At 32.6% G+C, this 24,317-nt stretch overlaps 5 protein-coding genes and 1 long non-coding RNA gene across 8 annotated transcripts; 5 read left to right on the top strand and 1 right to left on the bottom strand.

Annotated features, from left to right (window-relative positions):
- The first annotated feature begins 217 nt into the window (after positions 1–217).
- Positions 218–3,164, top strand: LOC130494267 (ACT domain-containing protein ACR4). 3 transcript variants are annotated; one of them, XM_056993808.1, is made up of 8 exons: positions 222–553; positions 975–1,047; positions 1,152–1,197; positions 1,296–1,410; positions 1,505–1,572; positions 1,668–2,276; positions 2,361–2,465; positions 2,569–3,164. In XM_056993808.1, exons 1-8 carry the CDS (start codon positions 550–552, stop codon positions 2,920–2,922), a joined length of 1,374 nt encoding a protein of 457 aa, XP_056849788.1. In that variant the 5' UTR covers positions 222–549; the 3' UTR covers positions 2,923–3,164. The 3 variants fall into 3 exon arrangements, with proteins under 3 accessions (XP_056849786.1, XP_056849788.1, XP_056849787.1); XM_056993806.1 differs by having other exon boundaries at positions 218–553; positions 1,668–2,465; XM_056993807.1 differs by lacking the exon at positions 222–553 and adding an exon at positions 557–622 and having other exon boundaries at positions 1,668–2,465.
- A 5,578-nt stretch (positions 3,165–8,742) lies between these two features.
- LOC108826404 (uncharacterized) lies at positions 8,743–9,374 on the top strand. The gene has a single exon (XM_018599787.2). The coding sequence runs from the start codon at positions 8,891–8,893 to the stop codon at positions 9,176–9,178; it is 288 nt and encodes a 95-aa protein (XP_018455289.1). The 5' UTR covers positions 8,743–8,890; the 3' UTR covers positions 9,179–9,374.
- Positions 9,375–10,759: 1,385 nt separating this feature from the next.
- LOC108851786 (uncharacterized) lies at positions 10,760–11,955 on the top strand. The gene is made up of 3 exons (XR_008938931.1): positions 10,760–10,962; positions 11,093–11,199; positions 11,498–11,955. It is a non-coding gene; the product is annotated as an uncharacterized LOC108851786 (long non-coding RNA).
- A 2,066-nt stretch (positions 11,956–14,021) lies between these two features.
- On the top strand, positions 14,022–16,991 carry LOC108828642 (uncharacterized). The gene is made up of 5 exons (XM_018602389.2): positions 14,022–14,173; positions 14,521–16,125; positions 16,207–16,320; positions 16,398–16,547; positions 16,642–16,991. Exons 2-5 carry the CDS (start codon positions 14,593–14,595, stop codon positions 16,771–16,773), a joined length of 1,929 nt encoding a protein of 642 aa, XP_018457891.1. The 5' UTR covers positions 14,022–14,173; positions 14,521–14,592; the 3' UTR covers positions 16,774–16,991.
- A 735-nt stretch (positions 16,992–17,726) lies between these two features.
- LOC130499798 (tubulin beta-1 chain-like) lies at positions 17,727–19,248 on the top strand. The gene is made up of 5 exons (XM_056994208.1): positions 17,727–17,827; positions 18,014–18,107; positions 18,204–18,340; positions 18,797–18,883; positions 19,050–19,248. The coding sequence occupies exons 1-5, from the start codon at positions 17,727–17,729 to the stop codon at positions 19,246–19,248; spliced, it is 618 nt and encodes a 205-aa protein (XP_056850188.1).
- Positions 19,249–21,696: 2,448 nt separating this feature from the next.
- LOC130499801 (aspartic proteinase Asp1-like) lies at positions 21,697–23,355 on the bottom strand. The gene is made up of 7 exons (XM_056994211.1): positions 23,345–23,355; positions 23,159–23,300; positions 22,610–22,768; positions 22,333–22,530; positions 22,155–22,227; positions 21,955–22,042; positions 21,697–21,865 (listed from the first exon to the last, which is right to left on the bottom strand). Exons 1-7 carry the CDS (start codon positions 23,353–23,355, stop codon positions 21,742–21,744), a joined length of 795 nt encoding a protein of 264 aa, XP_056850191.1. The 3' UTR covers positions 21,697–21,741.
- Between the last annotated feature and the right edge of the window lie 962 nt (positions 23,356–24,317).

The following is a 24,317-nucleotide window of genomic DNA, read 5'->3' on the forward strand; positions in this document are numbered from 1 at the left end:
TTACTGATTAGAAGAGACCTTGTCAGAATCTATTCACCATCACTTGGTAAAAAAAGTAAATTAACAAAAAGATGATAACTGATACGCGCATATTAGCCAGTTCTTCATATTCGAAGTTAACAGAAAGGTGCGGCACGTGGCTAACATACGCTGAGAGCTACAGATCAGCCATCTCCTCCTTCACCGTGTATAATAAGAACAACACGCCGCGGGAAAGTGAAGGAAAAAAAAACTAAAATGATGTAAAAGAAAGTTTTTATTTTTCCGTGAGTTTTTATTTTTATTTTTTTGAACTTTCGTTTTTTCCGTGAGTTGCTGGTTTATGGGAGAATCGTGTCATATTAATTTCCTTTTTTTAAAATTCTTGATTAATTTTTTAAGTAAATAATATTCTCGAGAGAGTGAAAAAGATCTTGTGTGGGTCGCCATTATATATGCAGCTACCTCTTTCTCCATCTTCTCCTCTTCGAAAGTTACTGAAACCCACTTTCGTTTTTTTTTCTTCTTTTCTTTCTGAAGTGTGGAAAGTCAATACCCCCAAAAGGAGTAATGGGTACGTCTTCTTTCTCTCATTGTTGGCTCGTTTCAGTTTCTTTCTTTGGACCAAGAACTTCCATTAATGGTTCTTCTTCTTCTTAAGTGTTTCTCTGTTAACTTTTCACAAGTTAGATATTTAGGATTTGATGTTGGTGGGATAACTGTTCATTAGTTTAGTTATGTACTTATGACCTGTAATCTGTTATGGTAACCGTGTTTTGTCTCCACAGAGAAGATGCTTTTATTTTACTTTTATTTTAAATGGGTTTTTATCAGAATTTTTTTTGTCACAGTGGTTTTTATCAGAAATAAGCTTCCTTTGTCTATGGATATAAAAATATTTTTTTCTTTTATCTTTTTTTAGGCTTTCTTGAAATTACCTGGAAGGAATAATCTATGAGACTTATAACTGTTTTTTTTTTTAAATTTGACTGCAGATGTTAACATGAGTTTTTCACAAGATATGGATGATGAGTATGAGAAGCTCATCAGAAGAATGAATCCACCCAGGTATTTACTTACAACTTGTCTATCCCTTTCTATTTATTTTCTTTATATAAAAACCATGATCAGATATGGTTTTGGATAAAAACCTCTGTTTTTTTTTTGTTTAGGGTTGTGATTGATAATGACTCTTGCAAGAAGGCAACTGTGATAAGGGTACTTTTTTCTCTTTATTTGTTCAATGCTTGTGGTTTATATCATTCTAACCTATTTTACTTACACAAATTCTCTGGGGTTGTTGTGATGTTTCTCAGGTTGATAGTGCAAATGAATATGGGATTCTTCTTGAAGTTGTACAAATTCTCACTGATCTTGACCTCACTATCACCAAAGCTTACATATCCTCTGATGGTGGTTGGTTCATGGATGGTAATTGCTTCATTTTTTTCATTGGTCTCTTGTTTAGAAATTTCTTGCTTAAGAACAAGGAATTAAATCTACTCTTATGTATCCACTTTTGTAGTATTTAATGTCACTGACCAAGATGGGAACAAAGTCACTGATGAAGTTGTTCTGGACTATATCCAAAAAGTGAGTTTTCTTTTAAACAAGACTTGCTCCTCTTCTTATGTTAGTTATGTGTAGAGATGAGTCTAATGAGTATGCTTTTTTGTTTATTTTCTCAGTCTCTTGGGCCTGAAGCTTGTTTCTCCACTTCTTTGAGATCTGTTGGTGTCATACCATCAACAGACAGCACGCTTATCGAGTTAACAGGTTGTGACAGACCAGGTCTGCTCTCTGAACTCACAGCAGTCCTGACCCACCTCAAATGCAATGTCTTAAACGCCGAGGTCTGGACACACAACACAAGAGCAGCTGCTGTGATGGAGGTGACAGATGACTTAACCGGTTCAGCCGTCTCTGATCCGGAGAGGCTCTCACGGATCAAGAGTCTTCTCAGGAATGTGCTCAAAGGAAGCAACACGCCAAAGGAAGCCAAAACGGTTGTCTCTCACGGGGAGGTCCACACGGATAGGAGGCTTCATCAGATGATGTTTGAAGACAGAGACTATGAGAACCGTGTGGTGGACGATGATGTATCCTCCAACGTCCAAGATGAAAGGCAGAGACCAGATGTTTGTGTTGATAATTGGCTAGACAAGGACTACTCTGTGGTCACGGTTAGATGTAAAGACAGACCAAAGCTTCTGTTCGACACTGTCTGTACTTTGACTGATATGCAATATGTTGTTTTCCATGGAAGCGTTGATACTGAAGGCACAGAGGCATTTCAGGTAAAAAAATCTCACCATACTAGAACAAGAAAGTTTCCTCTTAAAATCAATTTTCTTATCAGTCTTTTTTTTTGCGCGTTACAGGAGTATTATGTGAGACATATAGATGGTTCCCCTGTAAAATCAGAGGCAGAGAAGCAAAGAATCATACAATGTCTTGAAGCAGCTATCAAAAGAAGAGTATCTGAGGTAGACTAGACCCCCCCCCCCCCCCCCCCACACACACATATATATAGTAGTCTACTCTTTTTAGTAACTGTAACTGAAGATGAGTATCTCCTTGTCCTTATAGGGATTGAAGTTGGAGCTGTGCACGACGGATAGAGTAGGGTTGTTGTCAAATGTGACTCGCATATTCCGTGAGAACAGCCTAACGGTCACGCGAGCCGAAGTGAAAACCAAAGGAGGCAAAGCTCTGAACACATTCTATGTCAGCGATGCGTCTGGCTACTCCATCGATGCCAAGACCATAGATTCCATAAGACAAACCATAGGTCAAACTATCCTCAAAGTTAAGAGCAAGCCTAGAGAACAACAACAAAGAGAGAAACCGTCTTCGCAAGAATCCCCGACAAGGTTTCTCTTTGGAGGTCTCTTCAAGTCTAAATCTTTCGTCAACTTTGGCTTGGTTCGGTCCTACTCTTGAAGACACATCTTGGCTTAGGCTTCGAGGTTAAGTCTCCTCTAGGTTTTTTAACTGCTTCTTTAAACTTGAGACGAATCTGTAAATGTATCACCGGGTATAACCTTAACTCTTGGTCTAGGATCCAACCAAGGTAGGGAAAAAAAAGACAAAAAGGTTTAAGTTGATGTCATGACTAAATTGTTAAGTGTCAACCTCTTCTGTATATAGTATCAGCTTCTAATAATTATCACCATTTAATCTTATTCAGATGTTTTAGCCTAAAATGTTTACGACAATGAAATTATTCAAGACCTTAAACAAATACTATATGAAAATAAGATATAAAGGACATAACTGTTGGTGGGTGACTAATTTCATTATTGGATAATTCCAAAAGACTTCTGCCCAATTTGATCCCTAATTTAAGAGCTGGTTCCATATTATCTACATTTAAAATAGCCAGTTTCTTTTTTGGGGATAGTAGCTAATCTTCTAGTGATCAGAACGTTTTGAGCCATAAGCACGTAGGTAACTCCATATCATGTAATTTGACTTTTTAGAGAGTAATACAGATTGGGATCCAAAATATTTACTGAGTAGTTCAAGAGTTTTATCCACTAGACCAACTATTCCTTGTTAGAAGACAACAACTACTTTAAAGTTTAAATGTTTGTATATTACACTTTTTTATTGGCCTCTAGATACTGGTTTTGTATATGTGAGAGTGAGAGACATTGTATTTAAGTTGTGTTTGACAAATGTCAACAAGGTAGTCATTGTGTTCATCCGAATAACTCAAAGTTGAATTTTGGTGGAGCTCATTCACACCAAAAGCTTCGTCCATAAAAGTTAAAGAGTATCAAAGGTATTGGAAGCCTATAAGAAAAATATTCAGAATACATTAGTGTTTTTGTATATTAATTTGTTTTGTTGCATATAGTAACCATTTAGGATCAAAATATATCATAATCACAATTTGAAACAAAAAATACCTACGAAAGTATTTAATCTGAAATTTAATTTTTTTAAATTTAAATATAAAATATTCAGTTATTTAAATATAATTATTTAAAATATAAAATTATCCAAGTTATAACTTTACAATGTATTTTACAAATTATTATCATTGAAAATATTTTAAATAGTGAATTTTATGAAATTTATCTGCTTTAAAGTGTTTTTAGTTAAATATATAAAAATCTAAATTTCTTAGTTTTATATAGGATTAAAGAATCTTCTGGTTAAATTATATTAATTTTCATAATTTACCTAAAAACAACTTAATAACTCATTAAAAGTAAATTTAGCTCAAATCCTCCCAAAATAGATACATCCTTCCTAGAATAATGCAAGTGATATAAAAATATATTCAAATAAAATTAATCTTATTATATAAATTTAGGTTCTTTAAAGTTACTAATTAACAAGATCGCGACACATGTCAATTATATATTTAGGATTGTGACATGTGTTAAATTCTTTTAAAAAAAATAAACCAAAAGAATTTTAAAAGTTAGTTTTCCTTTTTTCAAAAAGTCTTAAATAAAAAATGTAAAGAAATAAATGTTTCCATATAAATAATTATTTAATAATATCTTTTTAAACATGGGTTTAAAATAATTATAAGATACATAAAATTTTGTAACATAATTTTGTTACAGATTAAAATATTTTAAAAATATTTTTTTCTTATAAACTTATTATATAAAGCTTGCTTATTCAAAGTTTTCAAGATCACGACACATAGCAGTTATATATTTAGATATAACATGTGTTAAATAAAAATTTCATTTCAAAAAAATTAAGCCAAAAAGTCTTAAACAAGTTTGGTTCTTAATAAAATTTCCTTTTTTAAAAAAATCTTAAAAAATTAAGCCAAACAAGTTTTCAAGATCACGAGCCATGACAATTATATATTTAGATATAACATGTGCTAAATAACAATTTTCCTTTTAAAAATTAAGCAAAAAAGTCTTAAACAAGTTTGGTTCTTCAAAGTTAGCAATTAACAAGATCGCGACATATGTCAATTATATATTTATATTTGTGACATGTGTTAAATAATAATCTTCTTTAAAACATAATTCAAAAGAATTTTAAAAGTTAGTTTTCCTTTTTTCAAAAAGTCTTAAATAAAAAACCGTAAGGAAACAAATATTTCAAGTTAGTAATTAACAAGATCACGACACATCTCAATTATATATTTAGTATTGTGACATGTGTTAAATAACAATTTTCTTAAAAAAATAAACCAAAATAATTTTAAAAGTTAGTTTTCCTTTTTTCAAAAAATCTTAAATAAAAAACCGTAAAGAAACAAATATTTCCATATAAATATTATTTAATAATATAATTTTTTTAAAAAGTGGTTTAAAATAATTATAAGATACAAAAAGTGTTGTAAGATAATTTTGTTACAGATTAAAATATTTTAAAAATAGTTTTTTCTTATAAACTTATTATATAAAGCTTGATTCATCAAAGTTTTCAAAACCACAACACATGGCAACTATATATTTTGATATAACATGTGTTAAATAAACAATTTTCTTTTTTAAAAAAATTAAGCCAAAATAATTTTAAAACTTAGTTTCCTTTTTCTAAAAAGTCTTAAAACAAAAAAAAAACTGTAAAGAAACAAATATTCTCATAAAAATAATTATTTATTTATAGTATTTTTTTTTTCAAACGTGAGTTTAGGATAACTATAAGATACAAAAACATTGTACAATAATTTCATTACAAATTAAAATATTTTTTCTTATAAATATTTAATAGTATTATTCATGTTTAAAAATATTAAATCAAAGAGAACAATAAAAATCGTATAAGTTAAACAAAAAAGTATTGGGTTAAAATTTATAAAACCTATAAATTTATTTTAATTATAAAGAACCTTATTTTCAAGGTCGAATAAAATATATGGATTTAAGGTAATTACAAAACCAGTAAACATTGGTTTAATAAGAAGAATTTTCTTAGTAACAAAAATAATTAAAATATGAGTTTTTGTTATATAAAATTTGGTACCCAAAGGTCCTAATAAGCATAATCATGACACATGGTAATTATATATTTAAGATTATCATATGTGTTAAATAACAATTTTAAAAAAAACTTAAACCAAGAGAATTTAAATAGTTTGTTTTTTTTAATGTCGTAAACAAAAAAAAAACTGAAAAAACAATTCTATATAAATAATTATTAATAAAGTATTATTTTATTAAACATGGGTTTAAGATAATTACAAAATACAAAATATCATTAAAAAAGTTGGTTATAGTAATTGTTTCTTAAAAGTTAATATTTGATAGTTTTTAATTTTATGTTAGTAATCTCTTTTGAACATATATAAGAAAAAACATGTTCAAAAGAGATGCAAATTACGAAAGAAAAGAAGATAGAGAAAAATATAATTTAGCAAATGACATTACTTTAACAAAATTTAGAATAAAAGTGTGTATTAAGAAAATGTATAGTAAATAGAAAAATAATATTTTAATCAAAAAATTAAACTATTATTAAAGAAATAATTTTACAAATAAATTTCTTAAAGATTTTTTAAAATTAAATTTGTCTTATAAATTACTACTAAATAATTTTCAATTTAAATATAATATTTAATAATTTTGAAATATTTTTTTAAGAAATTAATTTTTAGTTTCGTAGTATTTATTTTTTTAATCATAAAATATTCTTATTTTACAATTATATTTTGTTGAAAATTCTACAATGGAAAACTACTATTAAATAATATTTATGATTCATTATTAACAAAAATTATTTTTATTATCTTAGAATATATATATTCTAATATAATATATATATATATATATGAGATAATTTAATGCATATCCAATTTTTAAATATATAATTGTCATCTGCCACAATTATGTTAACTATAAATTTGAAGAACTAAGCTCAATGTAGTCTTTTATAATAAGATTTCATTAAGATTTTTAAAAAATAAAATTAATATTAAATAAATCATTTTTTAAATTTGTTTTTTTTCGTTAATTGAAAAATTAAAATTTCTACAAACTATTAAATAATTTTAAAATTGTTTTCGACATTAAATAATTTTTAAATTAGTTGTTTCAAACTTCATTTTTTATTTTTTTTGGTACACATATTTTTAGTCATTACATATTTAAATACATATCACAAGATTATAAAACAAATTACTATCAAATAATCTTTTGCAGTTATCTTTTGGTTAGGATTGTAAAAATGGAAAATTAATATTAAATAATATTAATATTTAGTTTTTATCAAATTTTGTTTTGGTTATTAACTTAGTATATATACTTTTAATTATGAGATATATTAGCACAAGTCACATTTTTAAATATATAACTTTCATGTGTCACCATCATATTAATTATCAACTTTGAAGAACCAAACAACTTTTAAGAAAAAATATTAAACAAAAATAAATATAAAATGCAAAAAGTACAATAAATTATTTAATAAAAATCATGAATAAAAACTATCTTTTAAATAAATAAATAAAATTCATATATGTACAATGATTATAAAATACAAGTTTTGACTTGAACTTATGTATGAAAATAATTTTTTAATATAAAAAATCTCACAAAACATATACAAATCAATCATAAAATTATAGTTAAATGATTATTATTTTATGTTCTTTATTAAATTAAACATCAAACAAAACCCGTTGCAACGCAACCGGCTCAGATCTAGTTAATAATAAAATCTGATTTATTTTAATATAATCTTAGCAAAAAGATGAAAGATTTGGATCAATCAACTTATTTAGAACTTCTTTAAAATGGAATTTAACAAAAAAAAGTTAGATTAATATAGGAGACAAGAAAGATCTAATAAGAGGAACATGTGAGGGTGTGAAGATAATGTCACTGAAAACTTTATGGGGCGTGTTTACTGAAACCATGTCGATGGTGTGTGTAATAGATTCGCGAGTCACATGGAGAGACCGACATAGATAAACCTCCCCACCACAAAAAGACTTGATAAGATTCCATATTCTAACACCGCCCAGTTTTTCACATTCATTGTTAATTTTGCATGTTACACCTTTCTTTTTTAATCTAAACTTTCTCATAAACACATACTAAAATAACACTTCAGCATGTGACTCGTTTCCCTTGTTCTCAATCTCAATACATGTGTGGGGGTTGAGGATACTTCATGGCAGAGGAAATCTTTATACTCATATTTTAATTTATGAGTTGCAGATTATTGCCTATTTTCACTGCTGGGCTACACATGCATGTGAGTAATTTATGTAGTCCAGTTCAAAAATCTATAGGCATCATCTTGATATCTATATGTTACGCCTTACTTCCACTAATTATTTTATTCTGTATAGGATTTATACTTTGTCTTTCAAAACAATATGAAACCATTTTGGACAGAGATATTTCTCTAGAAGGATTAGCTTAAAACACAGCCGTACGCGGCCACATGTCTATTACAACAACAATAACGCATTCCTCATGCCAAAATCAGTCCTTACTTATTAATATAACACTAAATATAACATATAAGAAAAAGAAAAAAAACAGAAAACTTAGTTGATTATAGATCTTATTCATAACCAAATCCATTGACCGTTGACTAATTTGCTTGATTTGATTCTTTTTGTTTGTTTGTTTGCCATATTGAGTCAATACACGCACCACACAACCACCACATTTCACCTAATTTCTATTTTTAAGACTTTCCTTTCTTATGGAAAGAGATATTCTTGATTTTTTATTGTTATCCATTCAATTAGTTACTATACTTTTTTAAAAATATTATTTACTGTATTTAAATCCTCAAGCTAAGCAACCCCTATTTTCTCAGTTGCCTGCCTATATATAATCAGATTTAAAACCCAAAAAAAAACATAAATAAATACCAACATTAGCATCAACATCGCATACACAAACACTAATCCACACACACACACAAAAAAAGATTTTTCTCGATACATTAATAATTCAAGAATCAAGAAATGGAGGAATCAGGACGTAAAGGAGATCCGTTTCCAGGTTTTGAGATGAGTTTTCACAAAGACGACTCTATTTTCCGGCGATCTCAAAGCTGCCGGCGGCTTCAGAGAAGAGCTCCATGTCCTCTCTCATTACCACCAAGACCTCCTCCTTCCGCAGAAGCTCCTTCTTCTGCGACCGGCGTCTCCAATTCTGCGTTATGTCAGAACGGCACAGATCCAATCCCTCTACTGTCTCCTCTCGTCCTTCCTTCAATGCTTCAACCTAATCCCTCCACTACCTCTCACTGACTCTCTTCTCTGCATGTCTCTTCTTATATTTTTCCTGTAATGACAATGTCTCATTGATCCATAATTTATTTCCTTTTGATCATTTTGGTTTTTGTTTGAATTTTTTTCATAATCTAGCTTCACACATGTCATTCTTGATGATGTTGATAACATTATTGATTACTATTTGTACATACAGTACTTTTTATTTATTTTCTTATTGAGCATCTAATTATCTTGTCCAATGATACAATATTCCACCAACTATTAATTTTAATCCATCATGGCGTTCACAACTAATGTGAATCCAAGAAGAAGATGATCACCTCCTCTACAGGTTGATCAGGGGAGCTTAATCTATCGTTACAAATTAGCACATTGTTAATCATCCGTTAACGAATTGAGGTAGAAACCTTTTTCTTGTTATGGGAGATTTTGAACAAATCAAAGACCAATCTCCATAATCAGTATTCATTGTTTTGACAATCATCAGACATGATTACGTGGATCAATGATCAATCTTGGATAGTAATTGTGTTTGTAATAATGTGTAGAACTACTCAGTTTGGGAATATTTCATCTGAAGTAAAACATTAGAAACCAAATAAACCCCCTGTTGTATTTTAAAATTACAGTAGTAATGATATTAAACGAATTTTGTTTTAAAATATGTTAACCAACTAACAAAAAATTAAGAATCAAAATGTTATGATGGTTTCAAATATTCAGTTAACATTTTACTGCTACTCATGATATGTAAAGATTTGTAAAACCCTTTTTTGGGGGTCAAAATAAAGATTTGTAAATCTTTTTCTTTTGGGTTGAAATAAAAATTTGTAAAAACCTATATTTAATACGGAAAACATAGTTGGAGATACAGAGTTGGAGATAGTCTTGCTGCAAGATCATTACCGCCTAATACAAACTTTTGTTTTTACAATTACATACCGCCGTTTGCAACTGATTATCTGCATCGAGATTTTGTAAATTCGTTCAATTATTAACCAAATCAGAGATAAAAAAACCTATAAAAGCATAAAATATGACATCTTCGAAGTTTCAACGCGCATAATGCATTTTATCGTCCGCATAATGCATTTTATCGACCCGAGAATAATAATTTGACATATTCCACCTAAATTCACAATATTTCTTAAAAAAAACATTTCAAAATTATAGTCGAAACTTTTCGCCTAATACATTATCAGAAAAATCATTTACATATATCACACCGGAGAAAGAAACAAAAATAGATTTCATTGATGATAGTATTTCAACGAAAATTTATTATTAAAAATTAATAATAATAAAGGAAAAACATAATGAGTTTACCAAATCAGGAACTTTGAAAACAAATTTGGAGGAATTTTATAAAATTTATAATATTAGGTTTCTATATAAAAAATATTAATTATCATATTAGTCAAAATATTAGGTTTGTATATAAATCTATTACTATAAAATATGGTTCTTTCTCTCCTGTCGACACATCAGACGCCATGTCACAAATATAGTTTTTGTGACGCCGACACGTGGCGGGTTTAATGAAACGCTGCGTGATGAGGTTTTATGTGATTTACGGGCTTCGCTTGGAATTCGTCTTACGATTTATCATGCGCGGCCCATCTATCACACAGGTTGAGCGAAACCGTGGTTCGCTCCTTCGTCATCTTCGCTCCTCTTCAATCGGCGACGAGACTATACAGTTTCCGTAACGGTAGGCGTCAAGCTTTATTCGTCTTGAATTGTCTTAATTCGTGAGCCCACTACGAGACCTTCCACTGGTCTGTTCGTCAGCGAATCAGGTATAAATATCCAAAGATCTCTCCTCTGCGAATCGCGCTCTCCACATCTATATTCTACTCATCTCACCCATATTCTTCTTTGTTCTCATCTCTCTTAATGGCTAACTCAAGCGTTTTTTATGATTTGAAGTCCGGGTGGTGCTCATCGGTTGTCGAGGCCAGATTGATTCGATTCCGGGAGGCTCGGAAAGTTGTGGGGAGCTTACGTGGATGGATTTGCTTATAGTGGATGTTAACGTGAGTGTTCTTTTCTGATTTCTTCTATGTATCAAACGTTATGGGTTATTATTAACCGTCGTGCTGTTAATATTTCCGGTTAGCTCTAGACTGTTTATGAATTTCAATGGTGTTTCCGGTTGACCTGATTGTGTTGATTTGGTTTTTTTTCCTAAGATTTTTGTTATTTTGTTGGTTTTTCTGATTTCTTCTGTGTTTCAATCGTTCTGCGTCGGGATACTGTTTCTTCCTTTAATTATTTGTCTTTGTTGTCTTCTGCTCAGGTTGAGTGTTCAACATGTTCTTTTTTTTCTTACAGAAAAGGACAGAGACCATAATCAAAAAGAGAATCAGAAACTGAGTCTATACAAGCCTTGAGTCTAAAGACCTAAAACTCTACTCTGTTTGGTGTTGGCTATCTGAGTCACCCTTTCTTATAGTTAAACGTATGATTGCTAAGAAGGCCAGTTTCTGCATCCCAAGGAGACCCATCACCATCATTCCCTTACTTTCTTGAACTAAAATGTTTCATGATATCTGATACTAGAGACTGTTGCAGATAGAATAAGCGGGCCTGTTTGAATGCACATAGTGGCTTTGATAGTCTCTGCCTTTGAGTTATCTTTCTTTCAGTGTCATTACTGTGCTTCAGTGTCAATTTATATCGTCTGGGGATAGCTTCTAACTTTAACGTTCAGTCTCTTTATTTCCATTCACGTTCTTAGTAAGATCTTATTGTTTCTAATTAATGAGCTTCTTAGTGAGGCTTTTCTGGTCTTTAAGCTACTAATGAATCTCATGTGTATTTGTGCTCCTAAAATTGGATGTATTCTTCTATTGAGTTTTTGTGAATCTATTTAAATGTTATTGGTCATAATTGGACCGGTATTACGATGGCCTTCAACGATTCGTAATTCACAATGCGAACATACATACGTTTGTGAAGCATCCATAGTCTTTCTATTATTCCAGCCTCCAGAATAAGACTTTCTCAAGTAATGAAGTGTCACGTTCTTCCTTTTGCAGCTACATACGTTTTAGTTGCTATTATAAGTAATGTCCACATTTTCTTTCAAAAAAAAAATAAAATGTCCACATTAAGGTAATGCAAAGATGAATGTCTGAAGCTCAGTTTTTGGTTGCAAAAGATGAGGAAGATAATGATGTAAAGCATAATCCATCAACTCAGGCTCTCAGCTATCACATTGCTAAACTATAAACATGTTTGGGACCACATAAGATAGATCGAACTATTTTTTTTTGTAACTGAAGATAGATTGAACTAAAAATATTTGTGTATTGCTTTGATGAAAAAAACTGATCATTATAGTTTATCCATGACTCTTGCATTTCTTTCATGATCAAAAATCCCTTTCAGCTTTGACAAACATCTTTTTCGAAGCTATCAATCCTAATATATTGAGAGCATCTCCAAGGATTCCTTCTATTTTTTACGCTAAAATAGAGTGACTCTATAATAGAGATGAAGTTTACTCCAATGGTACTCTATTTTAAAGTAAAAAATAGAGTGATGAACAAAAAAACACAACTTACTCTATATTTGGAGTAAACCTATTTTTCACTCTATTATAGAGTGAGAAATAGAGTACCATTGGAGCATTTCTTACTCTAAACTCTATTTTAGAGTGAAAAATAGAGTGGAGTTAGAGATGCTCTGAGATTCCTTATTCTGTTTTTGAGAGTCGGTCTTATCTTAGAAAACCATTACATTTAAAAGAACACAGAAATCAAATTATTAGTTTCAAATACAAACTCCATAATACATGTTTATTGTGTTCCAAAAGTTTAATAATTCCATGTAATATTCCGTCCAACTTTATTCACACAAAAAGCAAAATAATTATATTTCAAATGAACCAGCACATCTGGTGCATGTCATCACCTCACAAATATGTATACAACATAAATTATTCTAACATAATTACAAACGCAAAAAATATAACCAAGTTGTACATCCATAATATTGATAGTAAAAAATAATCATTCACATTTTATATTAAAACCAGTATTTATTAATAAACATTCAAATAGTATAATATTTTAAGTAATGCATAACTGTTATTAACATTGTAATGAAACTATTAGATTCTATATTTAATAATTATTTAAATATATATATATATTGTCTTAAAATTCCAAGCCAAATACAATTTCGTATCATTTTTCTCGGTTGACATCATTAATAATTAACCGTCCTAGGAATAAAATTATCTCAAATATATTTACTTAATCTTTCGGTAGTTTCCTTATGACTTTATTTAAATTCATTCAACTCCAAAATTTAAAAAAAACACCAAAAACGCATGGTTTATTTATTTCTTAAATTAAAAAATAGATATTTATATTGCTAAATAAAACTTTTTATCATTCAATACCTCTAACAATTTATATAATTTTAAAATTTACATTCCTTACAAATTTATTTAAATTAATCCAACTCTAGAAAATTTAGAAAAAAAACAAAACGCATGGTTTATTTATTTCTAAAATTAAAAATAGATATTTACATTGCTAAATAATAAACCTTTTTTATCATACAATACCTCTAACAATTTACATAATTTTAAAATTTCCTAGTTTTTTACTATAATATGGGTCTCAACCCAACTAAAATCATAACGAAAGAAGGAGACTTTTGAATTTTTGAGAAAATTAATCCCCATTCGGGAGAGGAGAACGGAGAGAGACATATTTAAGGTGACACAAGTTTCACACTTAGTCCAAAAACAGACCAATCGAGGAAGGATACCATTCGTCTGATTCGTCCGTCAAGCTGTGTTAGACTTCGTTAAGCACCCGTCTCCTGAGAGTGCAAGGCACGCTCAATCTCTCAACAATAACCCCTTCCTTCCTTTCACGATTTTTCTCCCAAAAAACTCCATTTTTTTTCTTTAATTTTCAAAACTCGAAAAAATTAGGGTTTCGTTTAAGCACCACCAAAAAAATCCACGTCTTCCGCCGCCGTGGTCGCGAGGTAAGTTCAATTGCCTTGAAATCGGTCTTCACTTCGATCCTCTGAATCGTGGGTAGCTTTCAAAATCTCGTTTTTTTGATTCAGTCTCGTTCGTCTGCGTCACGATTAGATTAACCCTAAAAAAACCTCGATTTTTTTTACGATTAGGGTTTCCGATTTCATCCGCGTAAGGTTCCAGAAGCTTAGCTTAGGCCGATGATCGTGTTTCTAGGGCTCGTAGCGTGTACTGAGTCGTTATCAATTTCACTTTGTTTTTGAGTTGTTGCCTTATAATAACGTATTAGATGAGATCACAAGTGATTGTTGTAGTGGATATGTAATTGATTTTCCTCTCTCTGTGTATATAGGTGGTTGAGTTAAATGGACTCTCTGACTAATACTCCAAAACGGATGCTTTGAAACCTTAGATACTTGCAATAATGGGAGAGCAACGTCAGATTAGGTCACGTTTTTTGAATAGAATGCCGACCAAAAGATGCAGTGCCAACGGCATAATGAACGAGTTTATTGTTGTAGACGATGATGAGGTCATCATTCTCGATTTCCCTGAGTCTTCTTCGAAAGGCAAAGCCCCGGAAACATCGAGAGCCAGGGATGAGCCTGTTTTGCAGAGAGTGATTAGCATTGATGATGATGATGATGTTGTTGTTGATGATACGGAGAATGTTCACAAAGATGGGAGTAGTTCAAGCGTGCACACATCTGTAGAAGTGGACAATGATGATGATGATGATGATTGCCAGTTCGTTCAAGAAAAGCGTGCTGCGTTTAGGTTTACGAAATGCAATCAGGCTACTACAGGGCCTTCTTCTGGAACTCGGTTTGGGTTGGATTCTGAATCTGAGAGTGATTTTTCTGAGAGCGACTGTTCGGATTGTGAGATTTTGGAAGGTTCTCAGGGAGAGGTCCGGGAGCAGTGGGAGAAAGCTTTTTTGGAAAAAACGAAGAAAGCAGGTAAAGCTGGTCTGAGTGAGGAGGCTGGTCCTTCAAATCTCCACTTCGACAATAGTTTTAGGTCTGGTTGTGAGAGTAGTAGAGCTGAGCAACACGTTCAAACTGAATTCTTCTTTACCGCAAAAAATGAGCGTAGGGGTAAGAAAACCTCTTCAGCTTTCTTTGGAACCGAGAAATCAGGTAAAGCTGGTCTGAGCGAGGAGGCTGGTCCTTCAAATCTCCACTGTGACACTAATTTCAAGTCTGGTTTTGAGAGTAGAACTTATCAAACATCTTCCTTTACTTCAAGAAATGCAGATAACAGTAAAGAGAGGTCTTCAACTTTCTTTGGAACCAAGAAATCAGGTAAAAGTGGTCGGAGTGAGGAGGCTGGTCTGTCAAATAGGACTGAACTACATGATCAAGCATCTTCCTACTTTACTGCAAGAAATCCAGATGGTCGGAAAGAAACCTCTTCTACTTTCTTTGGAACCGATAATAGAAATCCTAAAACGTCTTTATTTGCCGAGCCTTCTTCACTGTCACCACCCGAAATACAAGTTGAGCATGAAAGGTCAAATTCACCTGCAACTGATCCTACATCGTCAGAAGAACAGAGAAAACAAAATAGTTTCAAAAAAGTTGAGGAACAGCCTGACACAGTGCCAGTTCAGTGTCAAACTACTTCAAAGTGGCCCAAAGGGAGTCAAAAGAAAAAGGCAGCAGAACATTCTTATACCAAGGAAGTTGTACAAGAAGAAGAAGACCCCTCAAAATCATCTCTCCCACACACTTCTGATGTAAGTAATGGAGCCAGATGTAAGCGTGGGAAGGGTGAAACAAGGGAACCAATCATTGATCCTATCCCATCTACTAGTGAACAAGTGCAGCAAGGTCTTCAAGGTACAGCGCCTGCAGTCGATGTCATGCTGAACAGAGAAATATTGAAAGAGACAGATGAATACAAGAAGGCACAAGAAGAAGAATGGGAGTCAAGGCAACGGCAGTTACAGCTCCAGGTTTAACAACCACACGCTGCTCAAATTTCTGAAAGCTCCCATGTAAAATGTTTTACTTAAACTTTGCGGAATAATTTGCAGGCAGAAGAAGCTCAGAGGCAACGTAAGAGAAGAAAGTTAGCAAACACGCGGCAGTTGGAGATGGAAAGAAGGCAAAAGGAGAGGGTAGAGGAAGTGAGAGAGACACAGAAGAAGGTTCATTACTCTTTCCTCAATGGTCGCTCATATGATTCTTAGGTTAATTGGTTTTTACATGTTTAAATTGACGACAGGATGAAGAAAGCATGAACATGAAGGAGGAAGTCCGTGCAGAAATAACCAAATCGCTTAAACTTCTTGAACTCAATTGCTTCAACATGGCAGCTTTGCTTCGAGGCTTAGGGATTCCAGTTAATGGTGGAATATCTCCTCCGCCACAAGAGGTTTGCCATCTCCCTAGAGTTAGAGCTACATTTGTATAATGATTAAGCATAGTATATACAGTATATGTTGATGGAAACCAAATTTTGAAATTAGGTACATGCAGCTTATAAACGAGCTGTACTGAAATTTCATCCGGACAGAGCGAGAGGTGACATCAAACAGCAGGTCGAAGCAGAGGAAAAATTCAAGCTTATTGCTCGGATGAAGGACAAATTTTTACCATGACACATTGACCAAAAGATGATTTTATAAGAGTCTTTTTTTTGTTTTGTTTTGTTAATGGAATTCTAGAAATGATGATTCCCTGTAAATCAGTTTCTTTTTTCGTTCAAGTATCCAACAAAACCAAATTGTTGAGGCTGTTTTTATATATAAAAAAAGAATACTTAAAAGAAGAGAAAACCAAAAGATAGTTGGTATTATCATCTCTTCTTGCCTGTCCAGATTTGAAAGCATGTTCTTGTTCTTGAAGGAAAGCCCAGTTTCTACACTGTTTCTCTGCTCTCTCTTGCTTGGCTACTTCTTGCGTTCCTTGTGATGCTCCTCGGTTTTCTTTTCGATTAGCTACATGGCCACATCTAATTTATCCCTAAGGAGTCTGTGGGATCTTTTCTTGATTCCCAAGTTGGTGTAGTAAAGTAGAGATGGGCATGAAGATCTCTGGAAAAGAACTCAGTCCTTCGCTTTTCTCCACAAACCTCTGAGAGCCTCTACTACACTTGAAAGGATGCTTGCTCTGTTTAACCAAAAGAAAAGTATTACACTGGAAAAATAGACTTCAGAAGAGAGAACAAACCTGAAGTCATCAGAGCTGTTCTAAAAATAAAACATTTATGTTCTACGTATTTTATTAGTTATAATAATCATAAGTGTGTTTCCAAAAAAAATAATCATAAATTATAAATTTGTAAAATAATTTTATATAAAATTATTATTATATTTCAAAAATTATCTATAAATCTTTAATTATATAAAATGATATATTTATATTCAAACTTATCCTTTTTAATATGCACAAGAACATTATAACTATATCTTTTGGTAACAAATGAACTGTGAGATATAGGGGCTGACTGGTTTTGGGAAAATTTTATAAGTACACTTTGTTGGATACCACAATTCAAGTTTACTACTAATTGATGCTTATTTTCAAAAATACTTAAAATGACTAATTGAAAATGACGAAAATAATCCTAATGCTTACCTCGATCAAAAGTGTCGTCGTCTTCCTTGCTGCTCCGGCGGCTCTCACCTCCGTCGGGAGTGGTCCCAGCCGCAGGTGTCTCTTCCTATGATTTCAGGCGAGTGTTGATCTCTCTCTCTCTCTCTCTCTCTCTCTCTCTCTCTCTCTCTCTCTCTCTCTCTCTCTCTCTCTCTCTCTCTCTCTCTCTCTCTCTCTCTCTCTTTCTCTAGAGCTCTCTCTCTCGATTCGTCCGTGTTCAAGAAAGTTGTTGGAACACGATAGATTCGTCCTTGTTCAAGAATTGGCTAAGAAAGTTGGAATCAGAGACTGGAATTTAGCTGATGGGATAATGACACTGAAGCAAGTTCTCATTCAGGTACTAGATAGTTTATCTTCAACGCACACACATAATAAAATGATGTTTATTTTGGGATGGTTTTCTCGAGAAAGTTCAGTTTAACAGTGTTTTAAGTGTATGCTAAGCAGCATACATGGAAGGAAATCCGATTCGGTTCAGTCCAGAAAGAAAAGTAGAGAAGTTCAAGAGCAGATGGGTGACAACAGGTTCGAGGTTAAGCTACAGGTTTTGATCGTATATGAACTGCAAGGGTAACAGTTGGAGTGTAAGAGTTCAGCTGCTGTGGGATAAGTAAGGTTGTGTAATCAGTCAGTCTGGACGCATCCGTTACTGAGGATTCACACCACAGACGTGTCAGGACATGTATTTTGCAGACAAAGAAAAGACATAGTTCAAGGTGGAGCTACTTTTGCAAGGTGGAGCTGTAGATCATATCGTGCAAAGTCTTAACACTCCAGGAAAAGCAACTAAACGTGTGGACAGTGGCTTATTAGAAATTGGTTGTTGGAAAGCTCATTCAGAAAATTTCAAAGGATGCTATTGAAAGAGATCAAATTCAGTTTTGTTGGGCTGTCTCAGAGATATTGTTTTTCAAAAGAAGTTCAGCTCCTGCAGTGCTTATAGCAAGGTCAAGCAAGGGTAGGAGGCTTGGTGAAGTGGAGCTGGGGGACATGTTTCAGTAAAGTCTGAGAATGGAAATGCTGCAGGTACCAAGGTCTGGTAAAGTTTTACAGGCCACCGAAGTACAAGTTCTTTGCTATAAGCAAAGGGTCTCAAGGTTTATCACAAGATGTGTGAGGATAAGACAAAGATAAGGAAGTCAGCAGGTGGTGTTAGATGTTTACATCTATAGTTGATATGCTTTGTCTTGATGGTGAACTTGATTTGGTTACTGTTTTGTATAGCAATTCGAATTTGCAACATTTAATAGCTTGATTGATGCCCTCGCTATATTTTCAGGCGTGTGAGTGTGCAGTTCACAGCTATGTTCAGAAGGAAGGCTTTCTTGCATTGGTACATTGGTGAAGGGATGGACGAGATGGAGTTCACAGAAGCTGAGAGCAACATGAACGACCTTGTCTCAGATTACCAGCAATACCAAGACACAACTGCTGATGAAGAAGTGGGTACGAGGATGAGGAAGAAGGAGGAGTACTGAGAGTGTGTTAACCAATTCAGTCATTCGAGTTCCTTTTCTGTTTTTTTTTGTTCAAAAAGGAAACCTCAACTACCAGTTGCAGGTTTTTTTTTATGCTTGTATTGACAAACTCCAGATCTTGTTGACTTTTTATGGTGTGTTTTTGTACTTTAAGTTCTTAAATTTGGTTTGTTTTTTTCATTTTGTCTTTAGTTTGATGAAGCTTCTATTCCTTTGTGGAGTTATCATAGCCAAACAATTACTTTCATAGGGATTCTTAGAACATTCCGAGGATGCAGGAGGATGCAGCTGGAAACTTCCCCATCATCAAGGCTTTATACAGGATTATAAATAATTTATAAATAATTTATAAATGTTTATAAATCATTTTTAAGGGTTTGTGAATTGATTCGCTGTTTACCTTGTAGGAAGAACAAGATATTTTTGCACCCAAGGCCATTAATTACTTCTACACCTTCCATTGCTTTGCAGGCTGCTGCAAGATCATCCAGACCAGAATATATATAAACTATTATAAATAACTTAGAAACCATTAGAAATGATCTATAAATCTTTAGAAATTATTTATAAACCTTTACAAATTATATAATTCCTTACAAATAATTTATAAACCATTATAACTAATATATAAACATTTTATAAACCATTATAACTAATCTATAATCATTTTATTAAGGTATATAAAATATTTAAAAAGGTTTATAAAATTATTTACAAGAACTTATAAACTATTTATAAGAGTTTATACATTTATTTAAAAGTTTTTATAAATTAACTTACAAGGTTATATATCTATTACAATCACGGTAGGTAAGTAGATTCTTGCTATATAACTGCTTCAAGATCCAGCATCTGAATGAGCATGATGCCATATTGATACCAGCAACAGCAAAAGGATATTCCCATACAGACCTTTCCCCACCTCTGAAGTGCACTTATTCATGTTTACGCTATTAAGATGTCCATTTTCAAAAGTATCTAAAATTTAAGGTATATATATATATATATATATATATATAAAGGTTTATAAACAGAAAATAATATATCTGCTTAGACGATTTATAATGGTTTATAAAGATAAAATAAATTAGTTACAAGAACTCTAAAACATTTAAATAGTTTATAACCATTTATAAAGTCTAATAATAGAATTTATAAGGGATATTATAAAAGTTGTATAGGTTTATTAATCAACTAAAAGAATCTACAACCATTTAGAAAGCCTTATAAAACAATTTATAATGGTTTGTATAATAATTTATAAAGGTTTATAAGGGTATGTAAATAATTTATAATGGTATATAAAAATAATTTATAAAATTTATAAACCATTACCAAGGATTATAAAGGTATGTAAAATTTCTGAAGCGGTGGAGCCTTGCTTGTTGTCCGCATGTGCTTCAGAATCTGCCACGTATCATCATCACTTTATAAAATTTATAACCCATTATAAAAGATTATAAAATAATTTATAAAGGTATGTAAATTTTCTGAAGCGGTGGAACCTTGCTTGCTGTCCGCATGTGCCATGGAATTGATGTATAATTCATTTATAAGAGTTTATAAAATCAGTCTATAAGGATATGTATAACAAACTTGAACTTAGTTTTCTATAAGGATTATAAATAATTTATAAATGTTTATCAATCATTTATGAAGATTTATAAATCATTTATAAATACTTATAAAATATTTATAAGGGTTTATAAATCCTTTATAAAGTTTGTAAATTATTTATAAATGTTTATAAATTATTTGTAAGAGTATATAAACCATTTATAAAGTCTTATAAAGATGTTTATAAAGTATATAAACCGTTTATAAATGTTTATAAAAGAAATCAGTTAGAAAGTCTTTAAATTATTTACAAGAGTCTATAACCATTTAGAAAGACTTATAAAACAATTTATAAGGCTTGTAAGATAATTTATAAGGTTTATTAAGGTATGTAAATAATTTATACGGGTTTATAACATTTATAAAATTCATAAAAGGTTTTATAAAGTTTAGAAACCATTTATATTTAAAATTATTTATAAGGGCTTATAAAATCATTTATAAGGATTTGTAGAAGTTCAAAAGGTAATTGTTTATGAAGTACATTTTATAGAGGCTTATAAATCATTTATAAGGGTTTGTGAATTTTTTTTCTAAAACACATAAACTTGTTTATAAGGGTTAATAAAACAAGCATGCACATTATTCACAAAGAAAAAAATTGTTTTGGACTACAGTTTCAGCAACCAGGGAGAATTCACAGGGACACTAGTAACTACAACGGAAGTGACATGTTATTCACGTTTTGCAGATTCAGCCAACATCTACTTTAGAAATTAAAAATTTTGTTTAAACTTTTTTAGTATTATGATTTCTGATGACATACATCATACACAAGGGGTATATATAAATACTCAAAAAATTCTTTGTTTCTATGAAAACAGCATAACCGAACATCTTTATTTCACTACTAAAAAGGAGGACTCTTTTCTTGTGTCAAAGCTCTCTATCTTTCTTGTTCTTAGAAGCATCAGTTCCTGAGAAGAGCTCTCCTATCAAACCAAAGCCTCTCGGATAAGCCTCCTCCTCTGACAAATTTCCTCCATCATCTCGACCCACACTGTTTACAGAAAAGGCAGAAAGAATAAACTGCATTATAGCTTTGATGGAAGCAACAACAAGAAAGAAAGGCAAAGCAGAATTCAGAACTTGGGAAGCTTGTCACAGTCTGAAGGAATCCATCCAATCATCTGCTTCTCATTGTCGTAGATCACCATTATCCCTTGGAATGATATGTCTATCAAACAGACACACACAGACAGACACACACACACACACACACACATAGCCGTAAGACATTTGATGTCAAAGCAAACATAAAACAAACTTGGTAATATCTCTTTACTTACCCCCAATGATGTTGTAGTTCTGAAGCCCAATCTCAGTTCCGTTTAGAATCCCCAAACACACGTTTTCTTTTTCCTGAAAAAGACAACACACAAACTTTTAGTCTCAGACTCTCAGCCATGGATCATACATGTCATATATTTTTTTTTTGGATACATACAGGTCATATGTGAGACTCACAGTGATGATGAGATATGACTCCGGTTGAATCTGAAGCAGCTGACCCTTCTTTCGACTCCCAAACCGTAAAGTAATCGTCTTGAAGTATTTCTTGACATCATGTACTGTTTTCGAAGGCTTCTTGTCTTTCCAACACACCGGTAAGCTTTTATCTTCTTTTGTGTCCTTCAAAGGCTTCCCTTTCAAATCTTTTCTTATCTACAAGAGATGCATGGCACACCAAATCAGTCATAAGACGTGGTTAAACACACAAAAACTAATCGAAACTGTCTCTTACAAGATCAAGAATCGCCGGGTATGCTTCGGAATTGAAGTAAGTGTAGGAGCTTCCACTATCGAAAATGAAGTTAATGCCTTTGACACATGTGGTCTTGTCATTAAAGAGAAGCTCTGCTGGTCCAGTCTTATAGTTTTTACTAAAAGAAAACACAAGAGTCTGCAACCAAGAAGAAACTCATTCAAGAATCATGATAACAAGCGATTTCGACAGCTTGTGAATTTCGAAAACTAACCCAAAGGTCAAGTGGGGATGCATAGTGGAGCCATTTTTGAGTCTGAGAGGGAACTCATCAGAAACGAGAGCACCAACAGAGGATGCATGATCTCAATACCCAATTTCGTAGTCACACTGATCCTCAGGGTCATCTCAAGGTTTGCTCTGAGGAAGGTCAAGGCCAGAACACAAGAGGTGGGAACAAGGCAAAGTGTTGTGATTGGGCTTGTACTGACTATCACGAGGCTGCAAGGGCAAGAGATAGCAATAGAGATTCAAGATATGGTATGACACACACTCATACTAAAAAAAGCAAAGTCAAAAAGGTGTGACCTTAGTGCAACCGTTGCAGGGAGCATCACACGGATCGTTGCAGGGAGCATCACACGGAACCCAAGTGAGGTCACTGCCAGTGTCAATGTCCAAGTCAAAGAGCTTAGGTGGGTTTCCTATGTTCAGCAACACATAATAGTACCTGAGATGTGATAAGAAAAAAACATGAGTTCTTGAAAAAAAGACCTCAATGTCATCGTCTCCTGCTGATTCATCCGAGTAAGATTCCTCTGTTTTCTTCTTGCAAGCTTCTAGCTTCTAGCTTCTTCTTACAATTTCCATTTAAAAAAAAAAACAAAACAAAACAAATCGAACACTAACCTTTAATAGAATCCTCATCGCAAGCGAAATGGAGAGCTTTTGAGTGGTCCAAGCTTTGTGATACTACGCTGAATCTGTTCTTGGAGTTCAGTAAGTTGATCAAATCTCAGCTCTTTGTAGGTCATCTACACTCGCCACAAGTCCTATGTTTAACCCCAAAATCACACTCTGCAACCCACACAACATCATAATCACAAAAGAGATTCTTCAAATTTTAATTGAATCAGCCTCACTCACCAATAACTTGAATTTCAGCGATTTAATTCCTTTGCTATCTCCCGATGTCTTCGGTTCGCGAAAAGAGACCTCCCCGACGGTTGATTTCACGACGAGGCTTCTCTTTTCAGGTGTAGTGAAGATTAAACGAGACGATCTCGGAGTGGCGATGAGCACCAGATCTCGTCGGACGTTAGTATCGTCGATTCTCGTCGTCAGAATCGTCAATTCTCGTCCTCGGAGTCGCAAAGAAGAATAGAGATAGATGATGAGAATATGTTTGATTTAATAAATCAGGGATAGGGGTAGGATAGTACTTTGTCTTATAAAATTTTAATGGTAAAATTGATTATTGTACTTTTGAAAAGTGGTATCATGAAAATGGTATTAGTGGCAATTTCCCACTGGTTTTCCCGCTACCACCCGCAAACGCAGCTTTTGCGGTTCATAGCGGTTGTTGGCGTTTCAAAACAATCACAGAAAACGCTACAAATCGCTTCAAACCGCTCCGAACCTCTTAAAATCAAAAGCTGGTTCCAGCTAGCGTTTGCGGGCGGTTGCGGGAGGGTAAATTTTTTTTCTTTAAAAACAGAATAAATAAAATAATACTAAAAATATCCAA

This window comes from Raphanus sativus, chromosome 9, assembly GCF_000801105.2.
Source record: "Raphanus sativus cultivar WK10039 chromosome 9, ASM80110v3, whole genome shotgun sequence".
NCBI lineage: Eukaryota > Viridiplantae > Streptophyta > Magnoliopsida > Brassicales > Brassicaceae > Raphanus > Raphanus sativus.